This window comes from Serinus canaria, chromosome 2 (assembly GCF_022539315.1).
Source record: "Serinus canaria isolate serCan28SL12 chromosome 2, serCan2020, whole genome shotgun sequence".
Lineage (NCBI taxonomy): Eukaryota > Metazoa > Chordata > Aves > Passeriformes > Fringillidae > Serinus > Serinus canaria.
Window position 1 is genome coordinate 19,509,771 of NC_066315.1, and position 18,277 is coordinate 19,528,047.

Here is an 18,277-nt window from a genome sequence, read left to right on the forward strand (position 1 = left end):
TATGCATATAAAGCTCAGTTGGTCAGAGCCTGGTGCTAATAATGCCAAGGCTGTGGATTCAACCCCTGTATGGGCCCTTCACTTAAGAGCTTGATGATCCTTGTGGGCCCCTTGCAACTCAGAATATTCTGTGATTCTGTGATACAAGTACCTACAAACACTCTCCTATCTTTCCATTTTTATAAGAGGTCACATACTGAATGTCAAAATGGGTTCACAAGTATTTTCAATATGTAAATTCACAATGTCCCACAGCTCCTTCTAAATATTTCTAATTTATTTTGCATCCTTCCTACACAGCTGGGACAGTTTACATTTCTTTAGAAATTATTTAGCAGCTGAAGGGGACCATAAGACCTGACAACCTCTTGTATATAGAGAGCTGTGTTTCCCAGAGCAGCAGAGCTGAGCTCTTCAGGAACCAATGGGAAATGTTCTTCAAGAAACACATATTCAAAAGTCCTGTTGAGTACAGCAGACTGCTGAACAGAAGTTAGTGGTCCCAAGACTTACTATTATCTTCACTATTTTGATTTCAAAGACTAAATGGCTGGAATTCAATTTGCTCTCAAGTGTATTGCTTACTAAGCTCTAAAAACTCCCACATTACCTGGCATTATTTTGAAACTGAATAGAAAATAAATGCATGCAAAAATAATCTAAATGCAAAATATAACCCTGCATACCACACATCTAGAAGTGCTTAAGGAGCTTTTGGGCACTTAGTTCCCACTGACGTCAGTGGTAAATGCCCAAGATTAAGCACTTAGGGAGCTGCACAGTAACAGTTGCAGAACTGCACGGCATAACTGTAAGTTATATTCATCTTATTCATTAAAGTTTCATATTTTCAGTTTTGTGGGGAGCATTCCAAATGTATTGTGGTTGTTGTAAAACCAGACATTCCAAGCTAAATGGAGCACATGTCTCATGGAAGTTATTAAGTAAAGGATTAGAAAACTTTTAACATATTTTTTTCCTAGAAATCTGCTCTAAATATTAGTGCAATTGTATATCTTTCAGAAACGAGACAATAATTAAACTCAATGGCTTGATTAAACTTCCAAACCAGATAATGGTTCTTTAGGGAAAAAACCCTAAAGACCCAACTGATGCATCTAATTTATAGCAGACCTTAAAAAATCATGCAGGTCACTAATTTTATACCACAAGAGGTCTTTATATTAGATTAAATGCTCAGATGCATTTATTGCAGAAGAAAATTAACAGGTCACATTTGGCTGCCTTTTCTTGGCCATTATTTATTTGGGAACAGCTCTTTGGTGCCTTGGCATATCTTTTTCAAGGTAAAATGAGGTGATGAAGGATTCTGTGATTCTGTTTCTAAACTACATCCCCTAAAATCTTTCCATTAAGGAAAGAATCTCAAAAACCGTTGTGCTGGATTCCACATCCTAAAGAATATGGGACTCTTCTAATACCAGAGCTTAAATTTTGGAATACCTCTGCTGTTGGTAGGTCCCAAAACCAAGCTCAGTTACAATATTAAGTCATTTTTGCTTCCTGTGACTATGCAGTGTAATTTAGGGAAACACCAGGTATGTTTTATAGGTAGGCCAGAAGAAATATTAGGGAGTCACATGATTTTTCTTTTCGCACACTGAGGCAAAGGACCTCATGCTCTTCTGAGCAGCATCTGAAGGCAGCATTTGGAAAAAAGTCTTGGTATACGTAACTATCCCTGGGCTATGGAATTTCTCCAAATTTCTTTTCTTCTAAGATTTGTAGGACCCTCATTATATTCTTCAAAATGATGTAAGAAATGCTGAATGTAAACCTAAACCCTTCCAGGCCTCCACTTCCCTGCCAAACCTTTACTCCAGGACAGTGGGGGTCTCTGCCTGTTCTTTTGGCTTCATATAACTTCAATTTCTCCTTCTTGCTCACAGCATTGAAGGAAAAATTAAAAAGTCAAAGGAGGAGAAAAAGAAAAAGAGAATTACAGAAAAGTGTTTAAAAATCTAAAATGGCAAGTAAATACAATCCAAAACTAAGTTTATAACTTCAGCCAGAGTGGAAGGCTTTTTTATTTGGCAAAAGTCTTTTTGTGGATTTTTTTTTGTGTTGTTTTTGATTTTGTAGTTGATTTGTTTGGGTTTCTTTTCTTTAAAGCGTATGTTAGAATTCTCATGGAAGCTAAATAGATTCCCTAATTTAAGAGACTGCAGCTCTACTCAGCAGTAAGCTTGAATGCCATCTTGCAGCAATAGGCAGAGTAAAAAACCACTCTTGGACTGCCAAATATTGAAATGGAAGCTCGAGAGCTCTTGGCGGATGGAGGAGTTCTGACAGAAATTGCAAAGATGCTATTGGCTTGTGTTTTAGTGAGTAGCTCTTGTACATTCAATTTTAAGTTCCATCACTACAAAGCATATGGTGTCTGCTTTGAAGGTTAAACATGAAAACACAAATTAAAATGGTGAGATTTTTTCCTTGTTTCTACACTAAATTTGTGGTGTGTGACCTTGTCAAGTCATTTAATACTCGGGTGCTCCTTTGGTAAAATGAACAGAAATAATTACAGATATTAGATGTGGCAGTTTTATAGCTAAATTCATCAGTCTTTACAAACAACTTCAATAAATGGTGATGATGAAACCTATGGAAAACATTATAAACAGTTATTGCAAAATTCAAATCCATCCATTCTAAATCCACAAATGGTAAGTAAAATATATTACAGCATAAATACCAAGAGAGATGGGAGGGAGAAAAAGCACATGACATGATTTTAAATCATTAAATGTACAAGGAAGTTTTCATTAAGCATGTAGAATAGATGGCCATCAGATGCCAGCTGGCAGGATGAATATAAACAGCAGGAATAAGTATAGGTCAATGAACTTCCCTTGGCAGGTGGGTATCAAAACCCCAGAGTGACTAAAAGCCTCGTTCCTGATAAAAAGAGCAATTTAAGGGAGATGGGCACCTCTGATCAGAACCATGTTTTAGGATTCCTGGGAATGTTAAAGACTGGAGCAATTTGCCCCAGCAAACAAAGGTAAGTGATCTACCATGTCAGTTAACAAGTCAAGGAAATACAGCCCACAACTGCAGAGGGACATGCAAGGAGAGCAGAACAAGTTTTAAATTCAGCATCCCATGTTTAATGAAGCATTATTTTGGGTATACCTTAGTGCTTTCTACTGGGATTTACTGCCTCAAGGATGGTCAGAGGCTACTCTGTCAAGCTACGAGCTAAACCACTATTGCCACAGTACAGCTGGAAAGATACAGGAGATTATCAGAGGGCCAAGCAAAGAGCCTGTAGTTTTCTTTATCATTATTATTCAATTTTTTTCCTCATTTCCCCTCAGAAAACATGTTTACAGAACATGGAAACAACTGGACCTTTAAAGAAATGGCACAGACCAGAAGGGTCCCACTTTGCCTTCATGGCCTTTGCTCTCCCACCCTGTGATGCCTGGCTGAAACAGGTGTTCTGTGATGAAAAAGGAAGCTCCTGAATGCCTAGAAGCATAGCCCAGCAGACCCAGACAAAAAGTCTTTTCATTCCTCATGTATTGCAGCCATTGATAATAGCAGTCACCTGGCAGGGAGATAAAAGCTGGGAAGCTTTCCTTCCTAGTTTACCTGTCCTATATAATTTAGAAGTTAGTAACATTCTTAAAACTGCGCAACAGACACTTCCTTTCTGTGATTTTCAGGAGAACAGAGGCAGAGAAGCTCCTTTTTTTTCCTTACTTTATTTTTTTAATAATCAGTTTTTAATACTGAAAAAGAAACCAAATTAGAATAGCAAATGCAGGGTTTTCCTCTAAATGGACACAGCTTCTCTATAGAGTTCTACAGAGCTTCTGAATGTATCTTTTCCTATCTTCACTCTCTGGCTCCCTACAGATTTAAATTACAGAAGCAGAATATTTGTCCTCAAAGTAACCTATTTCTGTAATTCACACAGATGTTTTGATCTCTCTCCCTAGATTTCCAGCTGAATAGCCCCACAGAATTAATAGGGCTGCTAAAATGTACAGAGAGATCTGAATCAGGTCTTTCATTCCAGCCCAGCAAATAGTCCTATAGCTCTCACAGTCAACTCATGGACTCCTCTGCTTGCTTCTCTTTTTCCCATTTCAAGAGTCTCAAGCACTCCAAGACCAAATGCACTTCCTTTACCCTTAGATATAAGCAAATCATGAATTATCATATATTATAAATAAATAATACAAATAAAAACATCAATAAAGGAAAAGGCATCAAGAACCTTTAGCCTCCAAATCCCAAATGCCTTCAAAGAGTATAATGAACAACTTTGAGGTATGGAGTAGGTTTTCAGCAACGAGGTAAAAATCCCTCCATTCATTCATTCATTCTCTTCCTGGGAGCACACAAGCCATGCTCACTGCCTGTGGGAAAGTGGCATCAAGCTGTCCTGTGACCAAAATCCCACACTGCAACACATCACATGCACTGAGCACTGCTGAGCACTCTACAGAATTAGAAGCAAGGCTTTGTGGGCTGAAGACTCATTCCAAATTGGCTCAAGCTGCTCTTTTAGGAGTAAACTGTGGCTGTGTTGAAGCATGTAAGGGTAGAATATAACCTCTTTCTTTTTCCCTAAATTAAATTCTTCATATAAAAGGCCCTATAAACATTTTAGCAACACCTACCAGCATGTTCTAGCACAAGCCATTTGGTGAAGGCTTTACGTATGCACTTCTCTTCAAGCACAGGCTGCAGTCACATTTTCAAGTGCTGTGCCAAACTGAGGCTTGCAAGGGTAGAAACTACTTTTCTTTTTATATTGAATTTAAATATTTTAAATCTTTTTTTTCTTTGCCTTCTCCTGCTTCATGGCAAACCTCAAGGTGTATTTGAATTCTACTTAAAAATTTCCTTAGACCTCCAGACAATAGATTATTGGAAAGAGAGGGACAACTGGCTGACCCCACATCAGTCTCAGACTCTCAGGTAGAGAGAGATGAAGTTAAAACTGCAGTGGATTTATGATGATCAATAAAACATAATTATGACAGCAGAAAATATAACCAAAGAATGGACAATCTCTCTGGCCACAGAGTTTTTAAGTTTCACTAGGAATGCTGGCTTGGAATGCACCCCCACTAGGCTGTGCCATCAAACAGCAGAATAGGATAAAATAATGAAATTCAAATACAGGCATGGGAGGGTCAAAGCTAAAGCTGAAAGAACTAATTTTATTTTACAACCTGATCTAACTAGAGCAAAGTTCTGAAGACAAAGCTGGATATAACTTCCTATCCTGCAGTCTTCACCTTCAGTTTATTATCTATACATGCTTAGGGATAAAAAATGTGATTCAGTAACATCTCTGGGTCATCCCTTGAAGCTAACAGCAATGTTTTTGTGTAAAAAAGCAGTACAATAAACCATAAATTTGCATTCAAGAAGCAGCATGGAATAAGTGTTTACACTTAAATTTGATGTGAGCCATGTGTGCTTATTGCTTCTCAAGCTCAGGCCACATTTTAGTCCCTTGGAGAGAGATCATAAAATCTAAGTGAATATTTAGTTTGTGCATCTCCTAAATGTGTCTTCCACATCACATTAGGAAAAAAAAAATCCCAGTGCCCAGCTCTTAAAGAACAATGCCACATGCATTAGAAGAGATTATTCACGGCTGTTATCCACTACAACTCTACCTGGAGGTCAGTCTTTTCTGCCTGCTGAAAGATCCTTTTCCCCTCAAACGATTTCAGGATCTGCAACAAGGCTGCAAAAATTATTGCATCTGTTGCAAATGTGCTGGGACTTCTGGGTTAGCTACATTCCAAAGTCCAAGATCAGATGAAAATCCTAAACACCTACATCTTTTTCAGTCCACTCATCTGTAGGATACCATTTGTATAGCACGACACTGTCAAGCAAGCATTTAAGCACAGTTCTAAACAGGGGAAGTTTTCCATAACTGAAGCCTAGATATGCAACTCCAAATGCTCCAAAGTGGGCAGTCTGCTTGAGGTTTGGTTTGTTATTCTCCTGGTGGGTTGCTCTTCCTCCCCCTTCCTCCCCCCACTCCTGCTGTCCTCCCCTCCCCCCCCCATCCTACCCCCCACGTTTTGGTTTTATTGTTCTTGTTGCTTTCTTCTCTTGTTTTGTTGGGTTTCCCCCCAGCTGATGGCTCTATTAGATCTATTACCTAAATGATAATGTAAATTTCTTTTCAAATTAGGGGGGAGGAGGGAAATGCATATACTTTGCAAAATAAAAATAACAGCTTTTTAAAACACAGATTTATAAACTTATCACTATTTCTGCAGAACAAACAAAACTCACCATCAGTGATAAAACAGCATGTGATGAAAAGCACCAGTCTGCTGATCTATCAGTTCTGTTTTTAGCAAGATACTTACTCTACAGGAAACTTCAGCATGATTTATAGCATCAGAGGCACAGTATTATACATGGATGGTGCAGACATACATGTGTTATAGATCATTTGCCAATAATCTTTTTCCTTAAAAGGTCATGAAGATACAGTCCCAGTAAAGGCTGCTATCATATTTATCAAGCAAAATAATAATTTACATCTTGCAATGATTTTTTTTCAGGATGATAAACTTTTTGAGCAATCAAAGCATTCTGGTCAGACGGGTTTTAACCCAAGTGCTTTGGAATTCTTTCTTCTGCCCAGCAATTTCTGAGTCTGGATTGTTATTTTTAAAATTTAATTACAGGAAAAAATAATTTTACAGTTTGTGGAACACCATCATTCTCTTCTCTCCAAGAAGTCAATGACAAAACCAAAAAGATTTGGGCACAGTCTTTTCAAGTTGTCAAAGTGCCAACAGGAAGAAATCTGACCCAGTATTTCTCCATTTGTCTATCCTTCAGACATGTTTGTGTTTAGGAAAAGAACTTATCACACTGGACTATAAAATATACATATACATATATATATATATATATATATATATATATATATATATATATATATATATATATATATATATATATATATATATATATAAATATTTGGTATATGCTATACAAACAGCTGAGAGAAAAAACCCTCTCCTGATGCAAACCTGAGTGAAGGAGAATCAGAAATGGCAAAATCTGCAGCAGTCCAAGACTAAGCCTTGTGGTCTCTGCACTAATCAGAACCTTCAGTCAACTCTAATGTGGATTTTTTTCTTCCAGACAGACAGGTTATTTGATCAGAGGTCTGACTAGGATTTAAAATCTAAGATTAGGGAATTGAAGGACAAGAATGCAGAGAGAAACTACACCGCTGAATTTGAAGAAACAAGGGGAAACTCAAAAGATCTGCTATTGCAGAAAAATTTAACTCATACTTTGATACACAAACAAGGAATCTTTAGTTCTGGCAAAGCTGTCACTTTTTAAAACCACTTTCTTATCCATAAAACTAGGATATTACCTGACTTCTACAAAGTCTTCCAAAAATAAGTAAACTATGAATATAAAACACATATTTATAATACTGGGAACAATCAAGCAAGCTGCAAGACAAGTATGGTCTGAAAACATCACTGGGGAAGTAGAGCACACAAATTGCGTGCTGACAAGTGATGGGAATCAAAAGTCAGGGGTTCAACATCAGAGCACCTAAACAAAATTAAGAACACAAGCTGGATCCAAGCTTGCAGTACAACACAATATGAAATGGCAGAACTGCCAATCCTCAGGCATCTCAGCTGAGGTGAAGCATAATCCCTCCTCCTTTTGAACACTTTTTCAGGGTGCTTTCCAGGTGTATGGGGTGAGCTCAAGAGGCTGTCAAAAGACAGTGGTAGTGTCTTTCCTCCATTCAAAATGACCAGTTATCTCTAAGAAGAGTAATTTTGCAGGTCATTAATGTTATTCTAGAAAATGGCTCTGAATTGAATCAAAACCAGTGTTACCAACTCTGCAATCATTGACCATGTAATTGTGCATGAAAAAAAACAGGGGGTGAAAGAGCCAAGTATATTAAGTCAAAAAATAAATGGAAAAAACCCAGGCTAAGCAAAACCAGATAAAGACCAACAAACCTTCAGACTAAGCATGCTAGAATTTTTGGGGTTTTTTGCTACTGTAGTAACTCAAACTCAATGACCTTGTTACATGCTGTGGCCCATTATTGGGTCTGCTGCAGTTTTACCATGTGGCCAAAGGTTGTTAAAGTGAAGCACATTACTGATGGCCTGTGGTGCATGGGGACATGTGGAACAGACTCTCACAGCACAACTGCTTCTCATCTCAAGGAGATACTTGCTGACCCAAGTAATCCCTTCTTAGCTATGCTGTCCTAGGTAAGAAATTGTTAGGACAACTTACTGCTGTTATTGTATCATTTGTGCATTGGAGCCATAGAAATGTCTCCAACAGCTTACAGGAAAGGTTTGGGAAGGATAAATTCATTAACAATAGCAAAACTGAATGCAATTATGTTATTGCTTAACGTGATATTTGATATAGATAGAATCCTTCGGGTTTCTGTGGCTGAATGTAAACATGAAAAGCTGTGTACTTCTGCGGGCTACAACTGTAATTTCAGTTATTAAGTCTTGCAGAGTTTGCATAATAAACTAAAAAGCATTGCATTACGCATTCTTAATTCATAAAACTTTTTTTTAAAAGAACATGAATAACAGAGGTAATAAAAAGTAAATGGAAACAAGAACTGATGACAATCTATAATGGTGATTCATGCTAACCATTTTATTTGAGACTACAATTTAGATCAGTGTATATATAAGTTTAAATAGGAATCAGTAATAAATTGTGTTGATATTGAGGTCAGGTTTCTGCAATACACCAAATGCTAAACTTCTGGTCCATAAATACCTTCACTGCGAGTAAAACATAAATCTATTATCTTTACAGCAGCTGCAATCTGAAAAATATGCTCTTTTAATTTTGTTGCCTCATGTATATCTTGTTAACCAAGAAGCAACCTCAATTAGAAATATATGATAAAGTTAAAAAACAAACCCCCCAAAGCCTAGCTGGATGATCAAGACAATTGTACTTTTCAGCCATTCTCACCTTTCCTGTCATCAAATAAAAGTAAGTTTTTTTACAAGATAAAATGGCCTGCTCTTACAGGGCTTACATAGAAAAATTCTCAACAGCAATAAGTCTCAGTCAGAGATGACTAGAGAGTTGATTTTCCACCCTCCTCAAAATGAGGGTGTCAATGCTTGCTGTAGGAAATTAAATTAAAAACATTAGTTTATTTTATTAAAACAATAATTTTTAAAAAAAACTAATACACAAACACATAGACTTTGATTCAAAGTGCTTTTTAATTGTGTTTATATATAATGAAAAAATTCTAAGTTTAAGGGTCCAAATGCAAAATTTGAAATGAGATATTTTCTTATCATCAAACAACAATCTCACAGCTACTTGTTTTGTCACTTGCCATTAAATACTTGACAAGAGCATGTCAACTTTGACATGATTTTCCAATTTCAACTAGTTTTTTCTTTCAGCATTTTTTGACTAAACCTACATAACTCCCGGTAGTATTGAGCAGAATTCAGCTATTCTACTTTTCCAGAGTTTTTGTATTATTTTAAGAGGATTTATGATGCTCACAGGTTTCAAAATACTGCATTCATCCTCCTTATAATTTTATTTTCACCTCCACTACCTCTTCTAAAATGAAGTCTTTTCTGTTACTCTGTCGTTTTTAAATCCCTCTTGAATAAAAGGAGCAGATCTGATCCATCTGACCTAGAGCACGGCCACATCAGCTGCTGAAACAGTGCAAGTGAGGAGGAAGCAATCTCTGAAACAAGCTGGAAGGGCAAGGAGGAGCTGCAGGATGGGACAACAGGATGGACCCAGGAACTCTGAAACCTGTTTTGCCACAAAGAATTTCCTTACAGAGGGCCTTGGGTTTCTGTCCTGAGGGGCTGAGGTTGAATTGCAGATGCACACTGCTTTGCAAATTCAAACAGAGAGTCCTTTTAACACCCACAGGAAAGCAGAAACACGCAGCTGGAGAATATCATGGAGCAACTACCACAAGAAAGACTCATGCCAGCTCCCAGTTCACTATGGAGGCCAAGACTATGTTTTCCAATGGATTTTTGGTTCAGCTGCTGACTCATAGAAGAAGAATCTGCATAGTGATGAACAAACCTTAACCCTTCAGAAAACACTGAATTTACAAGGGTTGATACTCGCCTTTTACAACTAGCCTAGCAGCAACTCCTGTGAGAAGAAAAGATGCAATTATTCAGCAGAGATGCAGTTTGCAAATTACAACTAAAAAGGGAAAAAAAAGGATAATGCATGAATAGATGAAAAAATGAAATACAACTTTAAGTGCTTATTACTGGGTAACCACTGCATCCTATTCTGCTACTAAATGCAGCTGAAACTTCCAAGAGAATGTGCCCTATGACAGCAGTTAAGGAAAGCTGCAGTAAATACTATAAATGTCACTGCATCCCTGAAACATAAGCAGCCCTTTGACACAGTTCAATTACATCTGTAAAGCAAAGGAATGGAGATCCTAGCATCAACTCTGAGACAGCATATATTTGAAACACTGCCAGAGAAAGGTTAAATGGAAAGGTTTATATATTCCCTTTGTGGAACTCTTCCTATTCATGTCAAGGACTGTTCACTAAACAAAATGGCATGAGATAAGTGATTCTGCCGAAAGACCAAAAAAGTCACCATGAGAATATCTTAAAAAAAAAAAAAATTATCTGCTTATAATGGAACCTAGACAGTGTTCATACTACAAGGTAAAAGTTCTACACAAGTGAGAACAAAATCTGATTTTAAAAGCTTTATTTCATGACATAAGAACACTAGCTACAGCAGAATTTTAAATGTCCTTAACTCATCTACAGCCACAGAAAGTGTATGTTAAAATCACATTAAAGCCACATATACCACTGGAAATGAGAGACAGAGGCCTCAAGCTAAGCCAGCACTGGAATTCATGCTTGTATTTTATCTAGCTGCAGAGTTCAAGGCGAGCCCTGTATACTTAAAGCTATCCACACAGAATGATTCCAGATAGCTGGGTGACACCTAGAAAGGTCACATTCTCCAGCCATTTGCTCCCAGGCAGGAACAACTGCTTTTTTTGATGGAATGACATTTTGGACATATGTTTATCTAACCTGATTCAGTGATGAAGAATACTGATAGAAAATCTGTTCCTCTAGCCTTATCATATGGGGATCTGCTTTACTTCAATTTCAGTCATTAGTTGCTGCTGAAGACAAGTTCCTCCTCTGTGGAAGCCTTTTACACACCTTAAGATTGTTACCATGTCATCTCTTAATTTTATTCTCTATAGCAGTGTTCTTTCCTTTTTTCTTCACATGACAGTCCTCAATTAGTCCATATATTTTTGAAAATGCAGTGCTTTAAACTGAAGAAAATATAACTCTAGGGATCTTACCATGGTTGAGCAGAGCACAGGTGTCATTCTTATGGTGTCCTGTACCTACCTTCATATCAATCCTTACATTTCTCTTGATGGATCATCCCATCAAGATGCTACTTTTGAAACCATGTGTTCAGCTCAAGCACCATGCCTGACCCTGGATCTGGCCTCAGAACTTGCTCCATTTGCTTGTTTCAGAAGGTTGGGTCAAATCCAGCCAAGAAACACACTCTAACACACTGCCCTTTGAGTGAGGGACATGAACAGGTTACACGAGCTCTTTCAAACCCAAACACTTAGCCCAACTGATTGCTCAATGCTGACTGCAAGGAGTGCTAACTGAAGTTAAGTTTATTGGTTGGATGAAAAAAAAGACAAGAGGAGAAAGCAGAGGAAGTGTTCCATGATGAGACACAGCACCCAGCACTCACAGATGTTACTTTAGGGCAATGTTTTACGCTCATTTGTGAGAAGCCACAACCAAAACCAATCCTCAGGCATACTTAGCATGGCCTCTCTGCATACTTCTCCATAGAAAGCAAACTCTTAGGTTCTTCTTGTTCCCCCTGTGATTATGCAATTCTCCAGTTTAGTAAATACAGCATCTGCCAATTGCACCGCATTAACACTCCCAGCTCAACCCTCATCAAACCTAAAAGTTGGATATAATTCCACTGCTGGCAAGCTAGCAGCATTTCCTTGTACTGGATCAAAAATGCTCCCATCAAATTACCTTAGTTCCCTCTGCAGAGAGTCCTCAGGAGAGATTACCTCCACCAAGGCCACCTTAAATTCCATTGGTATTCATTTTTCTTAGGAAGCACACTGGGAATGCAAATTACCAATGACCCCAGCTGTGTTCTCAGACTAACAGCCTTAGTAAGTTTTGAAACTGGGGATGTTACAGAGATTTCTTTTTTCCAGGGCTTTTAGAGTTACAGGCTGCAAAAATGCGCAGTAATTCACACAGTCCAATGAAATCACAATGACTTTTCTAAAAGGCAGGGTCAAATGATACTTTTATTTTTATTTATTTTAATATGAAATTTTTATCTCCTTTGGGGAGAAAAACCAGTAGGATTCAACAGAGCATGTGAAAGCTGTATTTGGCATACTTCAAAGCAAAACAACTTCCACGCACTATTGCATAGCAGTCCTGCAGGAAACACAAGTTTCAGGTCCAAAGATCCATCTCCTGAGGTCTGTGCAGGTGTGCGGACCTGCAGCACTGCTCCACCAAAATTTGCCAAAAAGTCCTTAATGAAAAATACTAAGGTCTGTGACTATTCTCCTCAGGAAGTCTCTCATCACATGATATTATGCATTTCTTCATCTACCTCCTCCATGGTCTCAGGAGTCTCTTCCTTGAAAGGAAACAGCCCTCCTAAACTGCATTTTTTTAGAGGAATCTGGTATTCAGTAAGGCAGTAATGTCACCAGATTTTGCTCTAAATGGCCTGTATGTGTTGCTAATAAATTTTTCACCAGACAAAAAACTATTCCAAGTAATAAAGACCTTCTCTTCATTTGACTACATTTGTTTACAGTGTAGAGAGATAGTTCCCCTCTTATTTATAATCAGCTCCAAGTTACATGTCAGACAGAACCTAACATCTGAGTCCAGTATTTGCTGGAGTTTAGGTGCCTGTATGAGGATATAAACTCTGAACAGGAATATTCAGAGCCAAACAAAAACACTTTTTCCCAAGGGATTTTTAAACTTTCAATGAACTATGAGTATTGATCTTACTGTGGAAATGAGTTTCTGTAAAACTGAATTTAAGACCTAAGTCAACCTCACTATAGTCTTAACTTATCCAGTATTTACAAGCAGTATTTCAAACCACTTTTTCAGAGGAAATGACAAAGACAAATAGCACAAAAAAAAGAGGAAGAAGCAGTATGAAAGTTGAAAAAAAGAGATGACTACTTTAGAGAGAAATCTTAGTAAAATATATATGATGTGCAAATAGGATTTGCTCTCAAATGTCACTAGGATTCTCTAACCCAATAGTCCTTGTTTACATATCAGTTACAAAAAAAAAAAAAAAACCCAAAAAAAAACTTAAATGCAAACAGAGAAAATATACCTGATACACATGTTGTTTAATCTTGTATTTCTTTTGCTACTTCTAAGATAAAAGCCAAAGGTCCTAAAGTACAATGATGAAAGTTTGGTCTAAATTATAGATTTTTTTTTTTTAACAGTAAAATTCAGGTAGTATCAAAATGTTACTATTTCAGCAGTAGATAAATGATAGATAAACACTCCTTAATAGCAATTTATCCTATAAAAATAATTTAACCCCTCCTCTGAATGCTGATGTCTAGAGACAGCAGAAGTCCAATGAATATAAATTATATCAGGACTCTGGAACATACTTTGACATATTGTAATAAAAATGACAATAAGAGCCTCCCAATTCTGACTGATGACATTTGCAAAAGAATGTAACACTTTCAAGACTTTGTGACAGCACTTCAACAGTGAGCCCTCACACAACTGGACACCTTCATTGTTTTGTGAGTTTTCAAGAGACTGTCTGTTTCACTTCACTTAATTAATGTCATATTCGGTTTGGCTACTGGAAAACACACAGACACACAAACCTCGTGTTTAAGAGCCTCCATCCCGGATTTTTTAGCATTTTTGTCATCAAAAGGGAAGTTCTGCACGGGCCCAGGGGTGGGGATGGGTGGATGGGTGGATGGGTGGATGGGTGGGTGGGTGGGGGGATGGATGGATGGATGGATGGATGGACGGACGGACGGACGGACGGACGGACAATGCTGGAAGGGAGCCGGGCCGAGCGCTGCGCCCTCTGGCGGGGACAGCCCCGCTCCAGCCAGCGCAGCCTTTCAGCCTGGCACCAAGTCCGGGTTTAGAAACCCCCGGGGGCAGCCAGGTAAGCTCCGGCACGCCTAGAAAATTATTTCACTTGAATTGGTCCGACTTGATTTTCTGCTGTAAGATAATTCTAATGATCTGGCAAAAAACGTCTTTGCATTTTTTTTCCCACGTCTGCTGAAATCCGAGTGTATCCCTTTGGTAGCATCCTCAGAAATCCTCCCTGGCTCCAGCCCTGGCTGGGCTTACTATATGTTTCCATTTCTTGATACTGTTATTCCACTAATTTTCAATAAGGGGGTTTGTTACTGAATATTTGACAAAAAGGTAAAAACAGCATCCCCTTAAGAATTTGCAGCTACCTCAAATACTTATTCTTTAATTCTTTAAAGGTTTTATCTGAGCTGATCCAAAGGGTTACAGTAGGTGTTAAATAAAGTAAAACCTTGAAACATCACTTTTTCATTTTGACTCACAAAACCTGAGGTTGAATTTCTGGCTTTACATATTTTTTTCTCTTCTCACTGATTGGACATAGTCTATCATTACTTTTTTTTTTTTTTCCCAAATAGATACAGTATTACAAACAAACAAACAAAAAAGGAAATAAAACTCAGATTTTGAAAAAAACATTTCATTATCACTGTAGCGATATAGATTTTATTAAATCAAGAACTATAGAAAAGATGCAAAAGTTATAAACATCTTGATGTCAAAACTGACTTCAGATTGCCCATCTTGCTACTTGAAGAAAACAACTACTTGCTACACTTTCTTCAGAATGTATTAAATATCAAAATAATATTTGCCTGATTATAAACTCCTTCCTACTCCATAACACATGCAGGAAGACACAAGATATTATTAAATGATTTATGAATTAGCAATCCACCAGTAAATCTTCTATTTAGCACCTCCTGGTACAGAAATTGATGACTACTACAACTTAATAGCCTAAATCAGGGTTGTGTAGTGTTTATTTGCCCACTGATATATTATACTTCATTTAGTCAGCACTAATATCTTATTGGTTGGATACATTGGGTGAAAGATAATAACTTCATGAGTTCAGTCCACTACCACACAAGATTGCAATTCTCTTTTTCTAACACCACCACTACACATCCCTCCCCCCCCTTATAACCAACATTAACAAATACCAACATTTGCTGCCTACAGCCCTGAGTGTAGCAACATGGGCTTTGCAGCAGTACATGAAAACTCTCCTCCCGGCTTTTCCCTTTGGCCCCAAGTGACATGTGAGCCCCGGCAACCTGCTGTGCTACCCCGTCGTTCAGCAATTCCAAAACTCAGTGGTGGGCCCCTGCCCGGGAAACTCCCGCTCTGTCTAGCGCATAATCTCGCTGGACTTTAAAAAAAAACTACCCAGTCTCTCTTGTTGGGATCAGTTACACAGTGACCGCAAAACTTTTCACACTTGTATCAAACGTTTAAGGAAAGGAGGAAGGGGCAGTTCCGTTGCACCAGGGAAGCCAGGAGGCGTGTCCCATCTATTAATAATCTGGCTGGTATTTCGACTACAGAGGCACAGCTTTTGAAAATACCTGTAAGCCAGAATCTGCTGCAGGAAGGTCCCTTGACACACAAAGCCCACGACCTTTCTCACTATCCGCAAACGTGCCAAGACATCCCTTAGCAGCTTTCCCCTCCACAGCACAGGAATGCAGGATAACAGAAGGCTTTAGTGATCCAAAGGGAACCCCATGCTGCGGGAAACAGTGGCCCAAGAGAAAGCACTACAGGTGCTGTGTGCCACGCATTAACAGGTGTCTCCGAGAAGGACTGACAGGAGGTCCCTGACACTTCACAAGCAAAGTTAGTCAACAGAACCTCTCGCTCCTAACGAACAGGTCCCACAGCGCCTGGGGCTTCTTCCTTTATCTTTCTCCTTCTCTCAACGCCCAGTTTCCAGGGAAGGCTGCAAGCTACTGACTTCCGCGGGGGAGGAGAGTGCCCGCTAGCTCTCCCAGGCAGGATCTGCAGGGAAACTTTGCCATCCCTCCACGGCTCGCTGCCGGGAGAGCTGGGGGCCCCCGGCGCGGGAGGGCGGGCGGGGGAGGCTGTCGGGGCGCCTCTCCCGGGGACTCGGGGGGCTCCGTCCCTCCCTTCCCGGTTCTCGAGGTGAGCCCCTCACGTCTCGTACTCGGCTGGGAAGGAGGCTCCGGGGACCCCGCGGAGGGGCTGGGGAGGGGAACAGCACCGGCTTCCAGTGATCGCGGGGCAGATTCATTAAAAGAGGAAAGTCCCGAATTCTCGTTAAAATAAGAAATGAAGTCATAAAGAGCTCTTTCCGGAGAAGCCAGGGTAGGGAAGGATGAGAAGCCGGGACCCCGGGCCTCTCTCGGGAGGAGGGGGAGCCAGCCCCGAACGGCGTCTGCCCTCTCCGGGTACGCGGCCCGTGGAGCGGCCGGCAGAGCCCACACCGCGGGGTCTGCGGAGCCGGCCCGGCCCCCGGCCCCCGACCCCGGCCCGACCCCGCCCCGGGCTCCGCGGAGAACCCGGGCCGGCCCCGCCCGGCAGGTACCGGCCTCGCTTACCGTGGCTCTGCCTCGGCGTCTCCCCGCCGGCGAGCTGGCAGCGCTCGCTCAGGCACTGGAAAAGTAATAGAAATCCGGCGGCTAGTTTGCTTCTCCGCAGCCTCGCCATAGCACGGAGCCTGCCGAGACAACTCTCCGGGTGCGGGGTGCGCGCCGCTCCTCGTCGGTGCTGGGGAAGTCCGGGGGGCGGCGGAGAGCAGCCCTAGCAGGCGCCGAGCCACCCTGTCCTCGCAGCAGCGCTCATACAGTGGGGCGGCAGGGACGAGCCGCTGGGGCTGAAGGCGCTGCACCGGGTCTGGGGGGCGCTGGAAGGAGCTCCGTCCCCCTAACTCGCGCGGCCGCGCCGCTCTCAGTCCAGAGGCATCACCGCTAGGGAAAACAAGCCCAGCCTCGCTGCGAAGTGCCAAACTCTTCCCTCCTCGCAGCCTGCTGATAGATTTTAGGAGAGCCACTGAGATCCTCCCTTCCTGGCTTTCCCCCACCCAGCTCCCTTCCCCCGCAGGGTGAGACAGGATGCCTGAGGGACGAAGCCTCTCCTCGGTGTACCGCTACCGACTAAACCCCTCCGAGGGAAATCAGCGGGGAAACGTTCCAGCCGGAGCCAGCGGACCGGCCCCGAGTACGGGGGGAGCTGGACCCGGAGGGCGGGCGGATGCGCCGCGGGAGAGGATGCGCGGGCGGCGGGGAGGCAGGCGGGGACGGGGACGAACAAGTTCTCTCTCTCTCTTTCGGGGAGGTTTCCGCGGCCGGCGGCGCTGGTGCGGGGCCGAGGGCAGAGGCGTGGGGCGGGCGCTTCCCCGGCCCGCAGCGCGCCCGCGCTGCCGCCGTTCCCGCCGCGCAAGTGCGGGCAGGGGGCTCGCCTGAGGCCGGTCCCGGCCGCCACCTCGCTCTGCCCCCCGCCCCCTCCGCAGAGCGCGGTGGGGCGCAGGCGCCCGGGCTTCCCCGTCTCTCCCGCCGCTGCCGGCGGGGCCGCGCTCCGCACGGCGGTCCCGGGAGGCGCTGCCAGGCCGGGCACCTGGCCCCGGCACGGCTCCCGAGCGGGGCGGATCGCTGCCCGGAGCGCCGGCAGCCGGCTCCGCACGGCGAGGGCGGAGGGAGGACGGCGGGCGGCGCCGAGACCCCCGGGCCCGGCCGGAGCCCCGCCGCTCCGTTCCGCGGGACGGGGCGAGCCCGGCCCAAAGCCGCCCGCTTGTTCAAAAGTTGCTGTGTAAAAGTGCGTCAGTTTCGCGGATGACAACTGCAACAATACCCAAACCCCCTGAATCCCGTTCCCAGATCCCCCTCTCCCCCAGAATTTCTCTGTGTTTTCGAGTAATGCAGCCTCCCTTCACACCGCCCCCCACTCCGCCCTCCCCCCACCTCTCCACCCCCTCCCTTTTATTTTCTATTTCTTTTCGCAAACCAAAGAGTTGTTTATGTACACTCATCACTTCAAAAGTGCAATGACTGAGAGGGTTTTCCCCTTCCAAAAAAATTATCTTCATG

The 18,277-nt window shown here is 41.9% G+C and overlaps 1 protein-coding gene across 1 annotated transcript in view; it reads right to left on the reverse strand.

Annotated features, from left to right (window-relative positions):
* Window positions 1-17,492, reverse strand: part of PLXDC2 (plexin domain containing 2) — a 254,956-nt gene extending 237,464 nt beyond the window's left edge. The window contains 1 exon segment of the mRNA XM_009085899.4: window positions 16,793-17,492. Coding sequence (XP_009084147.1) covers window positions 16,793-16,901 — 109 coding nt within the window. The 5' untranslated portion in view covers window positions 16,902-17,492.
* Window positions 17,493-18,277: the final 785 nt, after the last annotated feature.